Source organism: Trichechus manatus, unplaced genomic scaffold, assembly GCF_000243295.1.
Source record: "Trichechus manatus latirostris isolate Lorelei unplaced genomic scaffold, TriManLat1.0 scaffold00186, whole genome shotgun sequence".
In the NCBI taxonomy this organism is placed as follows: domain Eukaryota; kingdom Metazoa; phylum Chordata; class Mammalia; order Sirenia; family Trichechidae; genus Trichechus; species Trichechus manatus.
In genome coordinates, this window is record NW_004444122.1 from 5,014,616 (window position 1) to 5,039,243 (window position 24,628).

At 38.8% G+C, this 24,628-nt stretch overlaps 1 protein-coding gene across 1 annotated transcript in view; it reads right to left on the bottom strand.

Moving 5' to 3' along the window:
- Nucleotides 1–24,628, bottom strand: part of ADAMTSL3 (ADAMTS like 3) — a gene marked incomplete at its 5' end in the record, with an annotated part of 256,278 nt that overhangs the window by 146,013 nt on the left and 85,637 nt on the right. The window contains one exon of the mRNA XM_023741699.1: nucleotides 11,491–11,780. Coding sequence (XP_023597467.1) covers nucleotides 11,491–11,780 — 290 coding nt within the window. The remainder of the gene's footprint in view (nucleotides 1–11,490; nucleotides 11,781–24,628) is intronic.

A 24,628-nucleotide genomic window follows, 5' to 3' on the forward strand; every position in this document is an offset into this window, starting at 1 on the left:
GAGTAGAACTGTCCCACAGGGTTTCCAAGGAGCAGCCGGTGGATTCGAACTGCCGACCTTTCGGTTAGCAGATGAGCTCTTTACCAGTACACCACCTGGACTCCAACTATTAGAACCAAAAAAACAAAACCCATTGCCATTGAGTCAATTCCGACTCATAGCAATCCTATAAGACAGAGTAGAACTGCCCCATAGAGTTTCCAAGGAGCAGCTTATGGATTCGAGCAGCCAATCTTTTGATTAGCAGCCGAGCTCTTAACCACTGTGCCACCAGGGCTCCAACTATTGGAAAGAGAAGCATAAAATCAACATCAATTGCAGATTATTATTTACCTACAGAATTCATAAGAATGAACTGGAAAACTACTAGAAGCATTAAGGGGTTTAGCAATTTAGTCAGATTTTTTAAAAAGAGACAATATCCACTGCATCAAAGAAGACATTCAAGCGGCCAACAGACACATGAGGAAATGATCAAGATCACTAGCCATTACAGAAACGCAAATTAAAACCACAATGAGATACCATCTCACCCCAGCATTACTGGCACAAATTAAAAACACTGGAAATAACAAATGTTGGAGAGGCTGTGGGGAGATCCAAACTCTTATGCACTGCTGGTGGGAATGCAAAATGATACAACTATTTTGGAAAATGATACGGCACTTCCTTAGAAAGCTAGAAATAGAAACATCATATGATCTAGCAGTCCCACTCCTAGGAATATATCCTAGAGAAATAAGAGCCGTTAACACAAATAGACATATGCACACCCATATTCAATGCAGCACTGTTCACAATAGCAAAAGGATGGAAACAACCTAGATGCCCATCAACAGATGAATGGATAGACAAGCTATGGTACATACACACAATGGAGTATTATGCAAAGATAAAGAACAATGATGAATCTGTGAAACATCTCATAACATGGACGAAACTGGAGGACATTATGCTGAGTGAAATAAGTCAATCACAAAAGGACAAACATTGTATGAGACCTCTACTGTAAAAACTCTCATGTAAAAGTTTATACACAAAAAGAAACAATTTTTGTTGGTTACAAGGGATGGGAGGGGTGGGGGGGAACTAAACAGACAATACATAAGTGGTAACTTTGGTGAAGGGTAAGACAGTGCACAATATTGAGGAAGCCAGCACAACTTATACAAGGAAAGGTCATGGAAGCTCCATAGAAACATCCAAACTCCCTGAGGGGCTGAATTGCTAGGCGGAGGGCTGTGGGGACCATGGTCTTGAGGAACATCTAGCTCAATTGGCATAACACAGTTTATAAAGACAATGTTCTACATTCTACCTTGGTGAGTAGCGTCCAGGGTCTTAAAAGCCCGTGAGCAGCCATCTAAGATACTCCACTGGTCTCACCCCTTCGGGAGCAAGGGAGAATGAAGAGAACAGGATACGAGGAAAAGATTAGTCCAAAGGACTAATAGACCACAGCTACCACCGCCTCCACCAGACTGAGTCCAGTACAGCTAGATAGTCCCTGGCTACCACCACTGACTGCTCTGACCGGGATCACAATGGAGGGTCCAGGACAGAGCTGGAGAAGGATGTAGAACAAAATTCTAACACAAAAAAAAGATCAGATTTACTGGCCTGACGGACTGGAGAAACCCCGAGAGTATGGCCCCTGGACACCCTTTTAGCTCAGTGATGAAGTCATTCCCGAGGTTCACCGCAGCCGGGGATTGGATAGTCCCATGAAACAAAATGGGTCTAATAAGGCACAGCCGTCCAGGGACAAGGACTAGAAGACAGGAAGGAACAGGAAAGCTGGTGATAGGGAACCCAAGGTTGGGAAGGGACAGTGTTGACATGTTGTGGGGTTGTTAACCATTGTCATAGGGCAGTATGTGTACTAACTGTTTAATGAGAAACTATTTGTTTTATAAACCCTCATCTAAGCTACAAAAAAAAAAAAAGGAATTATCTATGTGAGATCAAATTGGAAACAGCAACTCAAAACGTCTGATGGGAAGCCTAGGGAGCAGTGAGTTGAAGATAATGGTTATGGAATAATTTGGGAAAGGATAGTGAGAATAGCAGCACAACTGGAAGAATGTAATTAATGTCACTGAATTGTACATGCAGAAATTTTTGAAATGGTGCAACTCTGGCTATGTATATTTTCACCAGAAAAAAAAAAATGTCCTCCAAGGTTGAGAAGAGAGTGTTGACATGTCATGAAGTTGTTAACCAATGTCATAAAACAGTATGTGTACTGACTGTTCAATGAGAAACTATTTGTTCTGTAAACCTTCATCTAAAGTACAATAAAAAAAATTAAAAAAAAAAGAGAGAGACAATATCAACAATATTCTAATGCAAGGAATACCCTGTTATCTTTATATTATAAAAATTATCATCACCACTAACATTTATTACATACCTATGTGCCAGGCACTGTGATTAAACACTTCACCAGCATCACCTTGTTTAACAATCACAGTACTTTCATTAATCTTAACAAGGTAGGTATGACTCATCCCATTTTACAAAAAATAAGCCAAGCCTCTACACATTAAAACAAGTAGCCCAAAGAGAGTGGCAGAGCTGGGGTTCAAAATGGAATCAGGCCTCAAAGTCCATGCATATATAATTACTAGCCTTTGCTGTTAGAAAATGTAAAGGGAAAAAGAAAAAACAGTCACAGTAGCATCAAGTGATATAAAATACAAAAGAAGAACTTTAGAAAGGGATATTTATAATGTAGTAAATTATAAAATCTCACTTTAGGATTTCAAAAAGGTAGGCATATCTTTCAGTACATATATGTGTGTAAGTACACACATATACATATACACACAGTGATGTATATATACAAATATATATATGCATATACTCTGGAAACTGGACATTGCATATGCTTGGATTCTTCATGCTTTTAGGAATTTAAAAAAAAAATTCTCCATTGCCACTCCAATATGAATGAAAATTAAGTTACAGTTTTCTATTTTTGACTTTGCAGCGGCCTCTGGGCTTCAGTTTCTCCAACTATACAATTGTGGGTAGTGGATCTCTAAGGTCCATTTCAATGATATTATTCTACTATTTTACACTTCTAGGATTACACAATAATATACACCCCTCAGAAGGCTAAATTGCTCTTAACTGAGTGTTAAAAGATGACCAAGTTGACCTCTGCTAAAATTTGCAAAAATATGTTCCAGATACGTAAGAAGATGTCAGAACACAAATGGACACCTTCATATCAACCATCTGAATACTGAGCTGCATTTCTGACATGCCAAAGGGCAGTTTGTCTTCTCACAAAAGGCCAAAAGTCTCCATTGTGCCAACAAGGTTAAACTCAACTTGAGAATAATCAGGTTTCACAAAAAATGAATGTTTTAAATGGATTCAAAAGTCATTCTATCCACTCCTAGGTATTCACCCAAGAGAAATAAAAACATACATTCACATAAAAACTTCTACATGAATGTTCATACTATGCATTATTCATAATAGCCAAAAAGTGGAAACAACCCAAATCTCTATCAACTGATGAAGGGATAAATAAAATGTAGTATATTCACACAATGGAATGTTATTTGGCAATAAATAGGAATGATGTACTGATACATGCTACAACATGGATGAATCTTGAAAACATTATACTAAATAAAAGAAGTTATCACAAAAAACCACATATTGTATGATTCCAGTTATATGAAATGTCCAGAATAGGCAAATCTATAAAGACAGAAAGTAGACTAGTGGTTGCCTAGGGCTGGGGGTGTAGTTTGGGATGAAATTAAGGGTGACCGCTAAAGGATGGAGCCCTGATGGTGCAGTGGATAAAAGCTCGTCTGCTAACCAAAAGGTCGGCAGTTCGAATCTACCAGCCGCTCCTTGGAAACCCTATGGGGCAGTTCTACTCTGTCCTGTAGGGTCACTATGAATTGGAATTGAGTTGACAGCAGTGGGTTAATGGCTAAAGGGTAGGAAGTTTCTTTTTGAGGGTTAAAATGCTCTGGAATTAGATAGAGGTGATGGTTGCACACCTCTGTGGATACACTAAAAGCCACTGAAATGAGTTGTACGCTTAAATGGGCAAACTTTATGGTATATGGATTATATCTCAATAAAGCTATTAAAAATGATAAAAAATAGAAAAGTCATTCTAGTAGGTTCAGCCTTGCTGGAGGTGGAGCCTGACACCATCTCAGTGCGAACACAACAGCAGTTCTAGCATTTTGGCATCAGGCCAAACTACAGACTCTCTGAACTGAATCAGAATTCCCCTCATCATCTTTCCTTGAGCAACTCCCATTCATCTGTTGAGTTCCAAACACCCAACATGTTATGCTTTCCCAACTGAAGGGTCTCCTCAGTTAAGAAAATAATTGAAGTCAGAGATGGCAGAGGGTGTAGTGATTCTATAAAGTGACAAGGTTTAAAAGCTTGAGATTAACAAGATAGATTTAGGGGTGTGTAAGCAATACCAGGGCTCGTTTCTTCTCTCAAACTGAAAGACAAAGCTCCAGGTTTCTGGTGAATCTGAAGCAACATGATGGCTCAGAAGAAGTGGTGAGACTAGCTAGCATTTTGATGCAATGCAATAGAAAGTTCCAGGTGTCTATAACTGCGGTTGAGTAGGGGATCATTTCTGCACCTCAGCAGGTATCTCAGAGGGTTTCCGCAGACTCATCAAGAGAAAGCACCAGTTCCCCGGTGTCCAAGGGCACATCAGTGTTGTGGTTCCCAAAACTCTGAATGTGATGAAAGAAGTGTCCAGGATCCTGATCTCAGAGGAAGCAGGAGTTAAATTCTGGGCAGCAACAGACATAAGGCAGTGTGGAAGGTGGCTGAGACCATGTGATGTGGAAAGAAGAGACAAAGCAGACATTTAGGGTCCATGTGAACCAGAAAGGCTAAATTCCCAGCTAAGTGGGATGAGCTTCTAAGAACTCAGGAGAAGCAAGCAGGAGATGGAAAAGAATCTGGAGGTAGCTAAGAGTTCTTCTCCTAAACTCCACATGTGTAATCCACATGAAAGATAGCTTAGATATAGCTTCAGGATAAAACACATGCTGCTGTATTTGGGTTTACTGCAGAATAGCAATGTTGGTGTCAAGGATAGGCAGGTTTAGAGGCTTCATTAGACAGGAAGGTAAAGACAGATACCACTGACTCATGGAGCCTGGATGGCAGGGATTAAGAATTCTGGCTCAGGAGACTGGGCAACAAAGGGTCAGGGGTTCAGGCACAATGGCTGGGCCACAAGCTCAGTGCCATGAGCCCTGACAGGTGGTTCCAAATAATGGGCTTAGGGCCAACAGGAAGAGTGGAGGATGCTCTTGAGCCAACTGCCTTTTGAGGCAGCAGCTCCTTGTATTTTTCCCACCACTGGCTGCGACAAGTCAGAGCACATTCAGCCACCAGCCGTTACACAGACAGATGACTGGAAGGCAGAGCCCAGAGTCAGGCAGCAGGGTGTTAGGGGCCCTGGATTTCTGATGAGACTGAGTTGCCTTCATGTTAGTAGAAGATCTAGCTTTCCTAGTAACTATTTCTATCCTTTGACTTCCAACAGCACCCTGGGTAACGCCTAGCTGGACTCCTTCTCCCTGCTCATCTACTACCTTGTTGGCTCCTGGCATGCTTAAATAGTCCTGGGGCCAATTTCTCACACTATCAAGACCCCCTGACTATGCAATCACCTCCTAGCCCTAACAGGGTCCCCTGACTATGCATATCCTGCAATACATACACACACATAAATCAAGGCAATTAATTTGTTTTACACTGGTTGTCAGCCCAATATGCAGATATGAACCTACATATTTTCCAAGGATGACCTCTGATGGAGAGTTGCAATCAGATACAGTAATTCCAAACTGCCTCAATCTATGCACAACATTGCTTCAACTTACAATTTTGCATTTTCCTATTTATTCCATATTAACCAGTTACCCCATCCCAATCTCAGTTATGTAGACTCCTAAGCCAAAGGTACATAGTTTTTAGTTTGAATATAATCCCACTATCCTTCACCTTAAGGAGCCCTGGTGGTGTAGTGGTTACGCACTCAGCTGCTAACTGAGAAGTTGGCAGTTCAAACCTACCAGCTGCTCTGCAGGAGAAAGATGTGGAAGTCTGCTTCCATAAAGATTACAGCCTTGGAAATCCTATGGGGCAGTTACACTCTGTCCTATAATTAGAACTGACTCGATGGCAATGGATTTGCTTTTTGTTTTCTGTTTTTTGTTTTTTTTTGGTATCCTTCACCTTAGGTTCCTATGTGGCACAGTTTGCACTCAACTGCTAACCTAAAAGATGGCAGTTCAACTCTACTCAACAGCAGCAAAGTGCACATTCTTTTCCAACGCACATGGAATGTTCTCCAGAATAGACAACAACTTACGCCACAAGGCAATCCTCAACAAAATCCAAAACACTGAGATAATACAAAGCATCTTCTCTAATCACAACACCATAAAAGTAGAAACTAAGAACAGGAAGAGCAAGGAAAAAAATCAAATGTATAGAAACTGAATAATATCTTGCTTAAAAACTACGGGGTAACAGAAGAAATGAAGGATGGAATAAAAAGCAAGCACGAAAACACATCATACCAAAACCTTTGGGACACAGCAAAGGCAGCGCTCAGAGGTTAATTTATAGTAATAGATGCACACATCAAAAAGAAGAAAGGAACAAAATCAAAACATCAGCTATACAACTAGAACAAATAGAAAGAGAATGGCAAAAGATGCTCATAGCCACCAGAAGAAAGGAAATAATAAAGATCAGAGCAGAAATAAATGAAATAGATAATAGAAAAACAATAGAAAGAATCAACAAAACCAAAAGCTGATTCTTTGAAAGGACCAACAAAATTGACAAACCACTGGCCAAACTGACAAGAGAAAAACAGGAGAGGATGTAAATAACCCAAATAAGAAATTAAATGGGGTACATTACAACAGATTCAACTGAAATAAAAAGGATCATAACAGAATACTACGAAAAATGGTATTCTAACAAACTTGAAAATCTAGAGAAAATGGACAAATTTCTAGAAACACATTACCTACCTAAACTAATACAAACTGAGATCGAAACTCTGAACAGACCCATAACAAGAAAAGAGATTGAAAGGTAATTAAAAAACTCCCAACAGAAAAAAAGCCCTGGCCCAGATGGCTTCATTGGAGAATTCTACCAAACATTCAGAGAAGAGTTTGCACCAGTACTACTCAAACTATTTTAGAACATAGAAAAGGAAAGGATACTTCAGAATTCATTCTATGAAGCCAGCATAACCCTGATACCACAACCAGGTAAAGACACCACAAAAAAAGAACATTACAGTCCAATATATCTCAGGAATGTAGATGCAAAAATTCTCAACAAAATTATAGCCAATAGAATTAAGCATAATATAAAAAAAAAAAAAATACACCCCAACCAAGTGGGATTCATACCAGGTATGCAAGGACGATTCAACAATAGAAAATCAATCAACATAATCCGCCACATAAATAAAACAAAGGGAAAGAATCACCTGATAATCTCGATTGATGCAGGAAAGGCATTTGATAAAGTCCAACACCTATTTCTGATAAAAGAAACTCTCAATAAAATAGGTATAGAAGGGAAATTCCTCAACATAATAAAGGGCATCTATACAAAACCAACGGACAACATCATTCTTAATGGAGAGAAGCTGAAAACACTCTCCCTGAGAACAGGAACAAGACAAGGATGTCCTTTGTCACCACTCCTATTTAACATTGTGCTGGAAGTTCTAGCTAGAGCAATAAGGCAAGAAAAAGAAATAGAGGGCATCCAAATTGGTAAGGAAATAGTAAAATTGTCCCTATTTGCAGATGATATGATACTATACATAGAGAACCCTAAAGATTCCATAAGAAAACTACTGGAACTAATAGAAAGATTCAGCAGAGTAGCAGGATACAAGATAAACATAAAAAAATCAGTTGGATTCCTATACACCAATAAAGAGAACTACGAAAAGGAAATCAGGAAAGCAATACCATTTATAATAGCTCCTAAAACAACAAAATACTTAGGAATAAATCTAACCAGGGATGTGAAAGACTTATACAAAGAAAACTACAAAACACTACTGCAGTAAACCAAACAAGACCTACATAAAAAGAAAAGCACATCATGCTCATGAATAGGTAGACTCAACACTGTGAAAATGTCAATTCTACCCAAAGCAATCTACAAGAACAATGTAGTCGCAATCCAAATACCACAACATTATTTAATGAGATGGAAAAACTAATTATTAACTTTATATGGAAAGGAAATAGGCCCCAGATAAATAAAGCACTATTGAAGAAGAAGAATAAAGTAGGAGGACTCGCAGTCCCTGACCCCAGAACCTCCTATACAGCCATGGGAGTCAAAATAGCCTACTACTGGTACAACGACAGATACATTGACCAATGGAACAGAATTGAGAACCCAGATGTAAATCCATCCACCTGTGCTCACCTGATTTAGACAAAGGCCCAAAGTCCATTAAATAAGGGAAAAGAGAGTCTTTTTAACAAATGGTGCTGGCAAAACTGGATGTCCATCGGCAAAAAAAATGAAACAGGACCCATACCTCACATCATACACAAAAACTAATTCAAAATGGATCAAAGACCTAAATATAAAACCCAAAACTATAAAGATCATGGAAGAAAAATTGGGTCAACACTAAGGGCCCTAATATACAGTAAAAATAGGATACAGACCAAAACTAACAATACGTAAACACGAGAAGATAAGCTAGATAACTGGGATCTTCTAAAAATAAAACACTTAGGCTCATCAAAAGACTTCACCAAAACAGCAAAAAGAGAACCTACAGACTGAGAAAAAAATTTTCACTATGACATATCCGACAAAGGTCTAATCTCTAAAATCTATAGGAAAATCCAATACGTCTACAACAAACAAACAAATAATCCAATTAAAAAATGGGCAAAGGATATGAACAGACACTTCACCAAAGAAGACATTCAGGTGGCTAACAGACACATGAGGAAATGCTTACGATCACTAGCCATTAGAGAAATGCAAATCAAAACCACAATGAGATTCCATCTCCCCTCAACATTACTAGCATGAATCAAAAAAACAAAAAAATTAACAAATGTTGCAGAGGCTGCAAGGAGCTTGGAACTCTTATGCGATGCTGGTGGGAATGCAAAATGGTACAACCATTTTGGAAAACAATATGGTGCTTCCTTAAAAGGTAGAAATAGAAATACCATAAGATTCAGCTATCCTACTCCTAGAAATATATCCTAGAGAAATAAGAGCCATCACACGAATAGACATATGCACACCCATGCTCACTGTAGCATTATCCACAATAGCAAAAAGACGGAAACAATTTAAGTGCCCATCAACAGATGAATGGATAAAAAAACTATAGTACATACACACAATCAAACACTATGCAACAATAAAGAACAATGATGAATCTGCAAAACATCTCACAACATGGATGAATCTGGAGGGTATTATGCTGAGTGAAATAAGTCAATCATAAAAGGACAAATGCTGTATGAGACCACTGTATGGATTGAATTGTGTCCCCCAAAAATATCTGTCAACTTGGCTAGGTCATGATTCCCAGTACTGTATGATTGTCTACCATTTTATCATCTCATGTGATTGCCCTATGTGCTGTAAATGCTATCATTATGATGTAATACGATGGATTAGTGGCATTTATATTGATGAAGTCTACAAGATTAGATAGTGTCTTAAGCCAACCTCTTTTGAGATAGAAAAGAGAGAAGTCAGCAGAGACATGGGGACCTCATACCACCAAGAAAGCAGCACTGGGAGCAGAGTGCTTCCTTTGGACTTGTGGTTCCCGCGCTGAGATGCTCCCAGACCAAGGGAAGAGTGATGACAGGGACATTCCTCCAGAGCTGACAGAGAAAGCCTTCCCCTGGAGCTGACGCACTTCTAGCCTATTAGACTGTGAGAGAATAAATTTCTCTTTGTTGAAGCCATCCAATTGTGGTATTTCTGTTATAGCAGCACTAGATGACTAAGACAACCACTATTATAAAAACTTATGAAAAGGTTTACACAGTAAGAAGCAATCTTTGATGGTTACGAGGGAGGGGAGGGAAAACATTAAATAGACAATAGATAAATGGTGTCTGGTGAAGGGTAAGACAGTACACAATACTGAGGAAGTCAGCACAACTTGACCAAGGCAGGGTCACAGAAGCTTGATAGACACATCCAAATTCCCTGAGGGACTGAATTACCGGGCTGAGGGCTGGGGCTATGGTCTCAGGTCTAGCTTAATTGGCATAACCTAGTTTATAAAGAAAATGTTCTACATCCTACTTTGGTGAGTAGCATCTGGGGTCTTAAAAGCTTGTGAATGGCCATCTAAGATACTCCACTGGCCACAACACATCTGGAGCAAGGGAGAATGAAGAAAATCAAAGACAGAGGGGAAATATTAGTCCATAGGACTAATGGACCCCAACTACCCCAAACTTCACCAGATTGAGTCCAGCACAACTAGATGGTGCTCGGCTACCACCACTGACTGCTCTGGACAGAGCTGGAGGAAAACGTAGAACAAAATTCTAACCCACAAAAAAAGACCAGACTTTCTGGTCTGACAGAGACTGGAGAAGTCTCCAGAGTACGGCTCCCATACACCCTTTTCACTCAGCACTGAAGTCACTCCTGAAATTTACCCTTCAGCCAAAAACTAGACAGGCCCATAAAACAAAACCAGACTAAATGGTCACAGCAGCCCAGGGGTAAAGGCTAGAAGGCAGGAGGGGACAGGAAAGCTGCTAATGAGGAATCCAAGTTCGAGAAGGGGAGAGTGTTGACACATCAGGGGGTTGGCAACCAATGTCACAAAACAATTGTGTATTGTTTAATGAGAAACTAATTTGCTCTGTAGACCTTCATCTAAAGTACAGCAAAAAAATTTCAAAAAAAACAAATAAATAAAAGTTGGCGTTTCAAGCCTACCCAGCAGTACCGAGGAAGAAAAGGCTTGGTGATCTGCTTCCATTAAGATTTCAGTCAAGAAAACCCTATGGAGCCATTCTACTCTGTAACACATGGGATCGCCATGGGTTGGAATCGACTCAACAGCAACTACCCACAACAACATCCTCTACCTTTCTAAAATAATTGCTACGGTTTTCCGTAGGTTCAAAAGAAAAAGAATGAAATGGCAGAATTTTCAAGTTACTTGAATTACCTGAGTTCCTTTAGACTTTTTCTAATTTGCACATTTGTCTTAACCTACTTAGTAATTTCTCAAACCATCAGCAACACAAGACATAAATACCCCTTAAGCAATAGTTTATGGGCTAGTGTTCTACTTAAATAAGTTTAGGAAATGCAACTGAGATGTATGCTTAACATGCAGTTCCAAGGCTTACTGTTTTAAAACTTCATGTGTTAAATGTTAAAATGTCCCTTAAGCAAAGGATTAAATACCTCCCAAACAAGTCGCTGTGCAAGGGGTAAACCCAGCGTACTCCCAGTCATAAGTCATCTCGCTGTCCTTCTCCTGGACAGAGGCATCCAGCTCGAGGGAGGCAAGACTCTCCTCACAGGCTTCCAGGAGGCAAGGCCGTTCAGTGGGCAGCTTGGGGCCCTCACACTCCTCCTCAGGAAGTTCAGTCTCTGCCTGAGTGAACGTGAGGAGGACGAGGCACTTCACTTCACGGACCTGAACGCCCGGCCCACACGTGGTACTGCAGGCTGACCAGGGCTCTGGAATGAACCTATGGAAAACCAGAGAGCCACAGGAGGACACCAGTGATGGTTAATACAGGCCATACAAGGAGGAGTGACAATCACTCTGTGAAGGAAAAATAACCAGCTTCATTCAGAGGGAAGTCAGTACATTTGGAATGCTCTATTTCTGTTGACAACCAATTATGTAGTTAACAAAGCCTCCAATCTTACTAGAAACACAAAGAATTTTTCACTAGGGATACACTAAAACTTTGCATCCATTTTATAACTCAAATTTTGTGCAATGACCTTTGGAAAACATCATTTCAAAGGTTTTCTTATAGAGATAATGTCTAATATAATTTCTTTTAGAGTGTGGAGATTTTCACCAATATTCATTCAACCAATCTTTATTGAGTTTATCCTTTGTAACAGGTAGGATTTTATTAAACTGTTTTAATATTTAGAATCTAAATTATAGGGTAACTTAAATGCTTTCTGCTGAGTGGATAAGGCTTTAATATTCTTTTATGTGTAATATAGAAATATACTAAGCTCCTGGCTTCCTTTGAAAATATAAAAGGTATTGCACAGTCTAGCTGAATAAAGTAGTGCTTTCTTACCCTGAATTACTATCCACTAAATCTGGGGTTGGCAAACTATGGCCTGCAGGCCAAAGCTGGCCTGCCTGTTTTTGTATATCCCACCAGCTAAGAATGGATTTTACACATTTAAATGGTTGGGAAAAAAATCAAAAGAAGAATGATATTTTGTGACATATGAAAATTACATAAAATTTATTTTCAGTGTCCATCAATAAAGTTTTATTGGAACACAGCCACACTCATTCATTTACGTATCATCTAGGGCTGCTTTCACTCTACAGTGGCAGAAGTGAGTATTTGCAACAGAGACCGCATGGCCTGCAAAGCCTAAGATATTTACTATCTCGCCCTTCATAGAAAATGCCTGTTGACCTGAGCACTAAGTTAAAAAAAAACAAAAAGATGCATCAGGGACAAATGTATTTAGGATACTCTGAAGCAACATTTTGCATGATGAGATATTAACAGGATTTACATGAGAAAGAGTTCAGTGATCGAGTAAGTTTGGGAAACACTGGGTTTACAACATTCAACAAGTTTATTTACTGCAAAACTTTTGCAAAGACCATGATATGTGAATGTATACTGTAAATATCTAAGAGGGGAACATGATATACAACATTTCACAAATTTAAATGAATACAGACTCCCTGGTGGCACAATGATTAAGAGTCGGCTGCTAACCAAAAGGTTGGCAGTTCAAATCCATCAGCAGCTCCTTGGAAACTCTATGGGGCAGTTCTACTCTGACCTATGGGCCACTATGAGTTGGAATCAACTCGATGGCAATAGGTTTTGGTTTTGTTTTTTTTTTAGTCAAGGGCTAGTGTTCTACTTAAATAACTTTAGGAAATGCTGCTGAGATGTGTGTTTAATATGCAGTTCCAAGGCTTAGTATTTAAAACTTCGTAAAGATTGGTTGTAAGTTTCTCCTGGAAGTTACCCAATCCAACCTCCTTTCCCCAGACAAAACTTACTACTGTTGTCCATGACAGCACATCCCCAATCATCAGAATGTAACCCCATTGCTATATATGAGCCCAATACCCATTGTCATCAAGTCAATTCCAGCTCATAGTGACCTTATAAGACAGAGCAGAACTGCCCCAAAGGGTTTCCAAGGCTGTAATCTTTACGGAAGCAGACTCCCACATCTTTCTCCCATGGAGCAGCTGGTGGGTTGGAACCACTGACCTGTCGGTTAGCAGCCAAGCGCTAACCACTGTGACACCAGGGTTCCTTATAAGCCCAATAAAGAATTATAAATAAATACAAAACATTGTTGAAAAATCATTAGTGGGGAATTCTATCCTCTATTCCTCATTCTCCATGAGAAGGTTTGCCCAACTCTCCTTAAAAGGTTTGAATCTTCTAATGGTGTGTGCACTTCTTTTATTGTCATTTTTCCCCCACTTTGCTTCTTAGTAATAAAAACTTCACAACTGATATTTTGTTTAAATGGGAAGTAAGTATGTTCATTCAAATTGCACTCCTCTGTCTTGGTGATTCAAGATCCTGGGAGGAGATGAAGTAAATGAGAAGGGTCACTGGAGAACTCCTAACAGGGAGAATGATGGTGATACCCAGTGCTTCCTTAGGTTTCCTGGATATTTCAGAGTTGGTTTTCAAAGATCCTTTTAAAAGACTTCTTTACAAACAGATGGCAGAGCTGTCCAAATTAACCATGAGTGAATTTTTAAAAAGTCATACAAATAAAAAAACTATGCATAATTTAATGTGATTTTCTTCTCTTTCTCTCTCTCTATATAAATATATATGTACCTGTATCTATTATGATGCAGAACATTGTGAATGCTATTATATCTTTATTAGTATACGTGTGTGTGTATGTGTGTTGTCGTTGTCATTGCTGTTGTTAGGTGCCATTGAGCCGGTTCCGACTCATAGCAACCCTACGTATAATAGAACAAACCATTGCCTGGTCCTGCGCCATCCTTACAATCATCATTATGCTTGAGCCCATTGTTGTAGCCACTATGTCAATCCATCTTATTGAGGGGCTTCTTCTTTTTCGCTCACCCTCTACTTTATTAAGCACGATGTCCTTCTCCAGGGACCGGTCCCTCCTGATAACATGACCAAAATATGTGAGATGAAGTCTCGCTGTCCTAGCTTCTAAGTAGCGTTTTGGCTCTACTTCTTCCAAAACAAATTCATTCTTCTAGCAGTCTATGGTATGTATATTCAATATTCATCTCCAACACCATAATTCAAAGGCATCAACTCTTCTTCAGTCTTCCTTATTCATTGTCCATCTTTCACACGTATATGAGGCAATTGAAAACATCATGGCTTGGGTTAGGTGCACCTTAGTCCTTAAAGTGACATCTTTTCTTTTTAACACTTTAAGGAGGTCTTTTGCAGCAGATTTTCCCAATGCAATGCATTGTTTGATTTCCTGACTGCTCCTCCCACAGGCATTGATTGTGGATCCAAGTAAAATGAAATGCTTGGCAACTTCAGTATTTTCTGTTTATCATGATGTTGCTTATTGGTTCAATTGTAAGGATTTCTGTTTTCTTTATGTTGAGGTGTAATCCATACTGGAGGCTGTAGTCATTGATCTTCATCAGTAAGCGCTTCAAGTCCTCTTGAGGTTGTGTCATCTATACATCACAGATTGTTATATATGCATATGTATGTTGTTGTTGTTGTTACGTGCCGTCGAGTCAGTCCCAACTGATAGCGACCCTATAGGACAGAGCAGAACTGCCCCATAGGGTTTCCAAGGAGCAGCTGGAGGATTCAAACTACCAACTTTTTGGTTAGCAGCCAAGCTCTTAACCAGTGCACACACATATATACATATATTTTACACAAAAGATATCATAGCATTCACGATGTTCTGTACGTCATTTTTGTTTTTTTTCCCACAGTATTTTTTCTTTAAGAAAGGCATACAGCTGCATGAAGGCATTTTAAGAGTCATAACTGGGTGAAACACAGCCAGAGGAACAGAGGTTACGTTCCCTACCTCTTTGTACAGTGTTCTTACTGTGTGCTATCGAGTCGGTCCAACTCATAGCGACCCCATGTGACAGAGTAGAACTGCCCCCTAGGGTTTCCTAGGCTGTAGTCTTTATGGAAGCAGATCGCCAGGTCTTTTCTCCCATAGAGCTGCTGGGTGGGTTTGAACTGCCAACTTTTTGGTTAGCAGCCAAGCATTTAACCATTGTGCCACCAGGGCTCCTTCTTTGTATGGTAGAAGAACTTCAAAAGAACATCAACTAAATAATGTGAGAGCTTAGTGATGAAACAACAGAATAAAATGGAAAGGAAGACTGCAGAGCTAAGAAAATAAACTGTGAAACACAGTAACACTATTACAATCTAACAAGTGCTTCAGAACCAGGAAAAAACAGAAGAGACATGCCTGAAGATCAAAGGAGACATAGAAGCAAGACTTGAGAAGTGAATGCAGTGTTGAGAGACAGAAAGGAGCTATTAAAGCAATCAGAGCGGTGGCGGAAAGGATGGACTGCGTTTTGGGGGCGAAGGAAATGCTCTATATCTTGAGTAGGGGTGGGGTTTTATCAGGGTATACATCTGTTAAAACTCACTGATGGCGCACTTTAGATAGATGCAGTTTACTGTATGTAAATTGTATCTCTATAAAATTAATTTTGAAAAATGCTATTAGAGACAAAGTAAAAGCAAACCTAAATAATCCAATACTGAAGATAATTGAATTCTTCAAGTAGAGACACTAATACATGAAACAGAAACGTTCAGAAATGGGATATGGAAAAATTTCCCTTAAATGCAGCTGGAAAGCATCCACTCTCTTCCAGGGAAAAGTGATAACAAATTATTACTATAAAAGCCTGGTGTGGTAGACAGAAAAATAGCCCCCCCAAAAAGCCCATTTCCTACTTCCTGGAACCTGTGACTGCGTTACATTACATGGCAAAAAGGACTTTGCAGATGTGATTAAGGTTACTGACCTCAAAATGGGGAAATTATCCTAGATTCTCTGGGTGAGCCTAATTTAATTCACAGGAGTCCTTACAAGCCAAGAAATTTCTCTAGCTGGATTCGACCCATGGCTGCTAGCTTGAAGACGGAAGGAGCCACAAGCCAAAAAATGTATCTAGCCTCTAGAAGCTAAGAAGGACCCCTAGCAACAGCCAGAAAGGAAACCAGATCTCAGTCCTACAACCACATGGAACTGAATCCTACCAACAATCTGAATGAGCCTAGAAGCCTATACTCCTCAAAGCCTCCAGAGAAGAGCCCAGATCAACAGACACCTTGATTTCAGCCTTGTGCGTCCTGGACCAGAGACACCAGCCAAGCCTCCTGGTAAGACATTAAATTTGTGTTGTGATAGTTTGTTACAGCAGCAATAGGAAACTAATACACCTGGTTAAACGATTAAACTTTAAGGATGAAGAAAGAACTGTTTAGGCATCTTGGCACAAAAAGCAAGCCTGTAACAATAAAAAGTCAGATGGACCTCAGAATTCTAACACAATATTCAAAACCAGAAAACAATAGAGTAAAAGTTGTGAGATAAAGAATGTGGGACACAGAAATACTATGTCCAATCAAATTGTTATTCAAATACAAAGGCAATAGCTTTCTTTAAAACAGAAACAATGATTAAAAAAAAAAAAAAAAGACCCACTGCTATCAAGTCAATTCTGACTCATAGTGACCCCATAGAGTTTCTAAGGCTGTAAATCTCTACGGAAGCAGACTGCCACATCTTTCTCCCATGGAGCTGCTGGTGGTTTCAAACCGCCGACCTTTCGGTTAGCAATCGATTGCTTTAACCAGTGCACCACCAGGCTCCTAGTACCTACCTAATAGGGTGTGTGAAGTCTAAATTAGATGATACCACAGAGTTAAAAGCTCAATAATGCAATAAAATAAAAATAGCAACAACTGGCATTTATTGTATTTTTATTAGTGCCAGATAATATCCTAAGACTTTACATAAACTTTGTCATTTGCTTATAACAACGACCCTATCAGGAGTATTATTATTATACCCACTTCATAGATGAGGAAATTGAGGTACAGAGAAGTAATTTGTCAAAGGTTACACAGTAGCCATAGGCATTAGTTTCTATTGCCTCAGCAGTATCAGAGGTGAGAGAAGCATGTTAAAATCATCCAGAATGACAGTGAAAAGATGCAGGAAAACTTGAAGATACTGCTTTTGGGCAAATACAGGCCTGTCGTTTTTAGCTGCCGTTGAGTAAGCCTCCAACTCATGGCAACCTCATGCATGATGGGACTGGATCGTTGTAATCTATAGCGTTTTCATTGGCTGATTTTCAGAAGCAGATTGCCAGGCTTTGCTTCCTAGTCTGTCTTAGTTCGAAAGCTCCACTGAAACTTGTTTAACATCATAGTAACACTCAAGCTTCCACAACAGACAGGTGGCAACTTCGTATAAGGTGCACTGGTTGGGAATCGAACCTGAGTCTCCTATATCAAAGGTGAGAATTCTGCCACTGTCCTCTAAATGCAAGCCTAGATAAGTACTTTTTTATTCCAAGAATGAGTAAACAAGAAAACACAACTATCCAATGGATAAAATAATTTTTCAGCATTGAAGAATGGGAAGAATGTAACATGCATTAGTAAAAGAATATTCTTGGAAAATATTTATTCTCAGGAACAGAAGGAAATTTTATAGCACCTACTTAAAATTTAATAACAATAAATTCAAGGAAACAGTCTATAAAATGAAAGATAAAAAGTGGGATTAAAAAATCAACACATGGAGATGTGTTTTAAAAAAAAACCCTCTGGTTTAGTTGAGAAAAGAATGGAAAACACTAAAAAAATGAATAATAATGCAAAGTTTATGTTTCTGCAACAGAAGAAAACCCAAGTGAAGAGTGTAGAAATACATTTAATGAGGAGGAGAGCAAGTGTTTTTGTCTGAGGGGGAAGTGTGCTTCCAAAACAGAGGAAAAAGACAAAGATAAGAAAAAAAATATCAGATGTTAAACATAGAGAAGAGATGCAATACAGATAATTAGGGAAACTTTAGAACAAATAAGAAAAGACATAAATACAGTAGAAGAAAACTTTCATGTACCCAAGAAAGATCCGCATATATGCCCTAAAAACCTTCACTGTTTACCAAAATTACTGAAAAAGGAACACTGCCTGGACTTATTCTTCAGAAATACTCAATACTCTAATTTCAAGGATATGGAATAAAATCTTACTATATCTAAGCAGAAAAAAACAGTTGGAAACAAAAGTCCATTTAGGCTCATTCCACTGCCCTCCACCCCCCAATCAGGCTTAAACTTTTCCACTTCAATAGTAAAAGACAGAGAACTCCAGAGTCACATGTTCACAGTTTTAAGGAAAACAAACAAAACAAAAACCTTTTAAAATAAGAACTCATGCCTCTGTTCATGTGAAATGGTACAAGAAAGACATTCTTAAGTGTACAGAGTTCTTAGAGATTATGCCATTTATATAGCTCCCTGAAATAAAAATACACAAAAATCTACTCCAGCTAATGAGAATTCAGTTTCTAAAAAGCATTAAAGTAGTGTGTGATGTAAGCCCTTTAGCGAGAATTGAAATAATTTAAACGTATAATTAACTTTTTTAAAACTATTAAAAATATTAAAGAATCAAATCAAACATCATAACTAGTTTTTTCAAGAACAAAAAGCATAGAGTAAGCATGATTTACTACTAATCCTCTTGCTCCACATCCACAGTTTAATTAAAAAACCAGGAGGTTTGAGGAAATAGGCTGGGTATTAAAAAAAACAAAAAACAAAAAACCTCTGCTAATTTACTCATCTTAAACATGGAGAAGTCAACAGAAGCAGCATCATTCTTGATATTTATGATAAGAAACATACAGATTTCAGAATGTTTAACAAGTAAAATTACAAAAGATGTATCTCCTGTTATTGGAGAAAACAAATTAAGAAAACATAGCTTGCACAGGAAAACATCACAAACAAGGAAACATGGAAAAGTAAAGACCAGAAATATCAGTAATGACAATAAATGTAAATGAATTAATCTTTCCTATTAAAATGCAAAGATGCTAATGTAATTAAAAATGTATAAAGACACAAATAAAATCAAATAACTTCAGAAATGTGAATGCGAAAGTATAAACAAAATAAAAATACAAATGAAAATAAAGTGGAAGGGCAAAAAAAAGTTGCAAATTTTAAGAAAGAACAGACAAAATTATCATTATTTGAAGATGACATGATAATTATGAAAAACAATAAAATTAACTAAAAATTTTTGTAAAAAAAATGAGTTCAAAAAAGTAGCCCATAACTATACATGTATATATATTACTTTAAATGTATATATACTGTTTTATATATATGTAAGTAATATATATAAAAAACTATATGTATAACTATATACACACATGTATATATTCTAAAATTACTAGCTTTCTAGAATTCGGCTAACACTTACAATTAGTGTTAGCTTCCAGGCACAATGCTAAGCATATTAAATACATTATTCAATATAATTTTCATAACAACCATATTGAGTAAGTACCATTATTTTCCTGATTGTACAGATGAAAAAAGTGGGGCTTAAAAAGTGTAAGAAAATTGCCTAAGTTCTGTGAGCTTATAAATAAAAATTTTATGAGAAACATGCAGGGTTGACATGACTAAAACTACAAAATCTTGAGAGGATTCTACCCTTAAAAATCTGAACAAATGGAGACACAAAACATGCCCCAGAATGGGAAGAATCAAGATGATAAAGATGTTCATTCTCCCTTAATTTATGAAATGAATGCAGTTCCAATCAAAAGCTCTTAGCCAATTTGTGGGGGGGGAGGGTTGGAAATAAACAATACAACTCTAAAGTATTATAGACTAGGTGAAAACAGTCGAGAATATTTTGTACAGGAACAACAAATATATGGCAGTTGCACAGCCAGATAGAAAAAGAATTGAAAAGTTACAGTAATACAAATAGTATGGTACTGGAGCCCTGGTGGTAGAGTGGTTAAAGTGCTTGGCTGCTCACTGAAAGCTCGGCAGTTCGAACCCACCGGCCGTTCCATGGGAGAAAGATATGGCAGTTTGTTTCTACAAAGAATCACAGCCTTGGAAACCCTATGGGGGCAGTTCTACTCTGTCCTATAGGGTCACTATGAGTCAGAACCGACTCTATGGCAGTGGGTTTGGTTTTTGGTTTGGCGCTAGAGTATTTAGTTTACACAGCATGGAATTTTTAAATCAATGCAAGTGGTTTAGATTATTCAGTAGATAGTGCTGGAACAATTTGTTAACTATTTAGAAAAAAACAGTAAGTCAAAGTTACACTACATACCATATGTCAAAGTAAATTTCCACAGGTCAAAGTTGAACGTAAAAAGTGAAACCATAAAAAGTAACTTGATGTTAGTAAACAGGATTCTTACAAATGGAAAGCTAAAAGAGCAGTGAAGAAAACATACAAAGTGTTGTAAATCTCTCCCATTTCCTTGGTTTTCATATGTGAAAAATGGGGGAGAAGGCAAGGAGACTGCTGGAGCATAGAGAATCCCATAGAAACTAAGAAGGATCTGGAGAGGAGCTTGTAAAACAATGATGAACCATATCGACGCTCAACACATTCCACAGCTGAAAGCTAAGAAGGTCAAAACATTGCAGTTTCCTTGGCTTAGCTTTATAAGCTATAATTTTTATTTTCCCAATTAAAAAAAAAAAAAGGCTTTTGAACATCCTTTTCTTATGTAAATTCAGAGCCCAAGCCATGTTAAACCACAGAGGCAGAAATATTTATCTTCTCCAAGTGGGTTTGGCAGGCTTTGCTCAAAGGATCTGAAATACAGCTGCATTCATTCTCTCATTCATTGTCAACAAGCAAGCGTCCCCAAACCACAAAAGACAGTGGTAATAAAACGATGAACTGGAAGCTGAGATATGTTGTTTAGAAATCTAGAGAATGAATGGAGTCAGAAGTGATGGCAGAAAACTATAAACTTCACACTAGACAACCAGGCACAGGCCAGAAACTGCTAGGCATTGTGAATTATAAAGGAACACTGCAAAGAGACCACAGAGGGAGAGAGGGTGGGAGGCAGGGGACAGCTGCTCAGGCCAGAACAGGTGCTCTCGGCTGAGTCTTCCACACTGGGGAGAAAGGAGTGGCATCCTTCCGGAGTAGAGGGCATATTAGCTTTGCTCTGTGAATAAATGCGAGGAAGAAAACCACCAGCCAAGTCAAGTGGGGCTGACAGAAAATGCAGGCTTGGAATGAATATGGGGCCTAAACCCACTGTGTTTTTGTTAGCTGCTGTCAAGTTGGCACCCAACTCACGGGGATTCCATGTACAATGGAAAGAAATGCTGCCTATTCCTGTGCCATCCCCATGATTGGTTGTGGATTAGACCATTGTGATCCATAGATTTTCAATGGCTGATTTTTTTGAAGTAGATGGCTAGGCCTTTCTACCTAGTTGATATTAGTCTGGAAGCTCCATTAAAACTCGTTCAGCATCATAGCAACATCCAAGCCTCCACTGACAGACGGGTGGTGGCTGCCCTTGAGGTATGCTGGCAGGGAATCAAACCCACATGGAAGGCAAAAAATTCTACCACTGAACCACCACTGGCCTCAAACCCCACTGTAGTGCGTGTGATATTACCCTTCTCCAATTCAATAAAATGATAATATTTCCAGAATTTGCAAAATACCTTAGGGATTATCTGATCCAGTGGTTCCCAAACTTGGACAGATGCCCCTGCTCAACATCATCTGATGTACTTGCTAAAAATGCTGGTGACTGGGCTCCACCCCTAGAGTGGCTGACTTGGTGGGGTCCAGGAATCTGCATTTTAAAAAGAGCTGCAGATGATTTTGATAGAAATGATCTGATAGCCATACTTTAAAAAATGGTATTGCTGTTATTTAAAAAAAAAAAAAAAAAGAGTATCTTTTAGAGAAACATACAAAATATTGATAAGAATGCAATGATATGCTGTCTGGGTTTGCTTCAAAAATAATCCAGTGGGGTGGAAAGAATGTTGGTGGTATAAATGAAACAAGAGTGGCCCTGAGTTGATAATTGTTGAAGTTGGGTCATAGGCATATGAGAGTTCATTATGCTGTTCTCTCCTCTTGTGTATAGATTTGATATTTTCTGTAATAGAAAGTTTTTTTTTAAAAAAAGAGTCAACCAGGTGGGGGCCATTCCCAACAGAGAAGAAAGGATGCTCAAGGGGATGGAAGCAAGTGGCAGATTATTTAGACAAGGAAAAAGCATGAGTTGAGTGCGGCTGGAGCATTCCATTCAAGGCAAAGCATGGAAGTGGTCAGAGATGAGGTTGGAAGCCAGGAAGGGTGATGCCCTGCAAAGTCTTGTTGGTCTTGTGAACAATCGCAAATCTTTGGGTGATGGGTAACATTTGGATACTCTGAACAGTGGAAATAGACAATCAGATTTATGCCTTAGCTAGACCACTCTGGTGGCTGTGTAGAAAGATGATTTGAAAGGATCGAGGCAGAACAAACTAGAAAGCTGTTGTAGGCATCCTGGTAAGTGATTACTGGATCTGGACAAGGATGGCAGTAGGAATGGAGAAAAGGAGCTGGAACTGAGAAATATTTTATTAGATATAATTGGCAGGACTCAGTGGTTAGTTACATGTCAGAGAAGAAGAGGAAAGAGAAAAGAATCATTCCAGGAGAAAAGACTGAAGTTGTCAAGGGTTTCATTTTACTTGGATCCACAATCAACACCCATGGAAGGAGCAGACAAGAAATTAAACGACGCCTTGCATTGGGCACATCTGCTGCAAAAGACCTCTTTAACGTGTTAAAGAGCAAAGATGTCACTTTAAGGACTAAGGTGCACCTCACTCAAGCCAGGGTGTTTTCAATTGTCTTATATGCATGCAAAAGTTGGGCAATGAATGAGGAAGACAGAAGAAGAATTGATGCCTTTGAATTATGGTGCTGGCCAAGAATATTGAATATAGCATGGACTCCCAAAAGAAGGAACAAATCTGTCTTGGAAGAAGTATAGCCAGAATGCTCCTTAGAAGCAAGGCTGGTGAGACTTTGTCTCACATACTTGGACATGTTATCAGGAGGGATCAGTCCCTGGAGATGAACATCATGTTTGGTAAAGTAGACGGTCAGCAAAAAAGAAGACCCTCAATGAGATGGACTGACACAGTGGCTGCAACGATAGGCTCAAGCATAACAACGATCGTGAGGATGGTGCAGGGCCGGGCAGTGTTTAGTTCTGTTGTACACAGGGTTGCTATGAGTTGGAACTGACTCGACAGTACCTAACAACAACAACAGCAATTCCATTAGCCGAGAGAAGATACATACAAGAAGTAGCAATCATTGTTTAATTGTGTTTTGGGAACAAAAGATCCTTGTAGGTGGCATCATTCCAGGCTGTTAACTCTATGAGCCTTCTTGTGTAACAACTATATCCTCCCATTCAGATGTCTCAAATCCTTTTCTTTCCATAGGTTCCTCCTTTGCATGCTTTACAGAATCACAGGAGATCAAAGCTGGCAGAAGGTTTCAGTAGCATTTAGCCTACATGCTCCTTGAACAGTTGGGAGGTCTAAAGAGGTTAACGAGCTTGTCTAAAATCCTCATTGCCCTGTTAATACGTTCAAGTCTGTCCTAACTTCAAATGAAAAACAACAACGAACAAATACATACACACGAATTTCTATTAGTCTGATTACCAATCTTTTCTCCTTCCTTTAGTAGTCAAGCACCCATTGTCCCATTTCTTTCGTTTTTTGCAAATTTACTTCTTAAATCTCCATAATGTTTCCTTCTCCACCTTCTGAATGATACTACACTAAAGTTAACTGAGAAAGATTTTCTTGTCCAATGAAACAGGCTTTTCTTAGTCTTTATATTTTTTTCCTTGGCTTTCTGTGAGATGTGAATCCTATTTGCTGCACTCTTCTCTTACTGGATTGCATTGTGTTCCCCTAAAATATGTGTTGGAATCCTAACCCCTATACCTGTGGAGGTAATCTCATCTGGGAATAGGGTTTTCTTTGTTAAGTTAATGAGCTCCTATCAGTATAGGATGTGTCCTAAAGATAATCGTTGCTGAGTTATAGGAGCAGCATAGAGAAAAGCAAGCACAAACGGGAAAACAGATGCCACATGATGATCACCAAGGAATGGAGGAATGCTGGAAGAGACATGGTCTTCCCCCAGAGCTGACAGAGACAGCCTTCCTCTAGAATTGGTGCCCTGAATTCAGATTTCTAGACTTCTGAACTGTGAGAAAATATATATATATATAT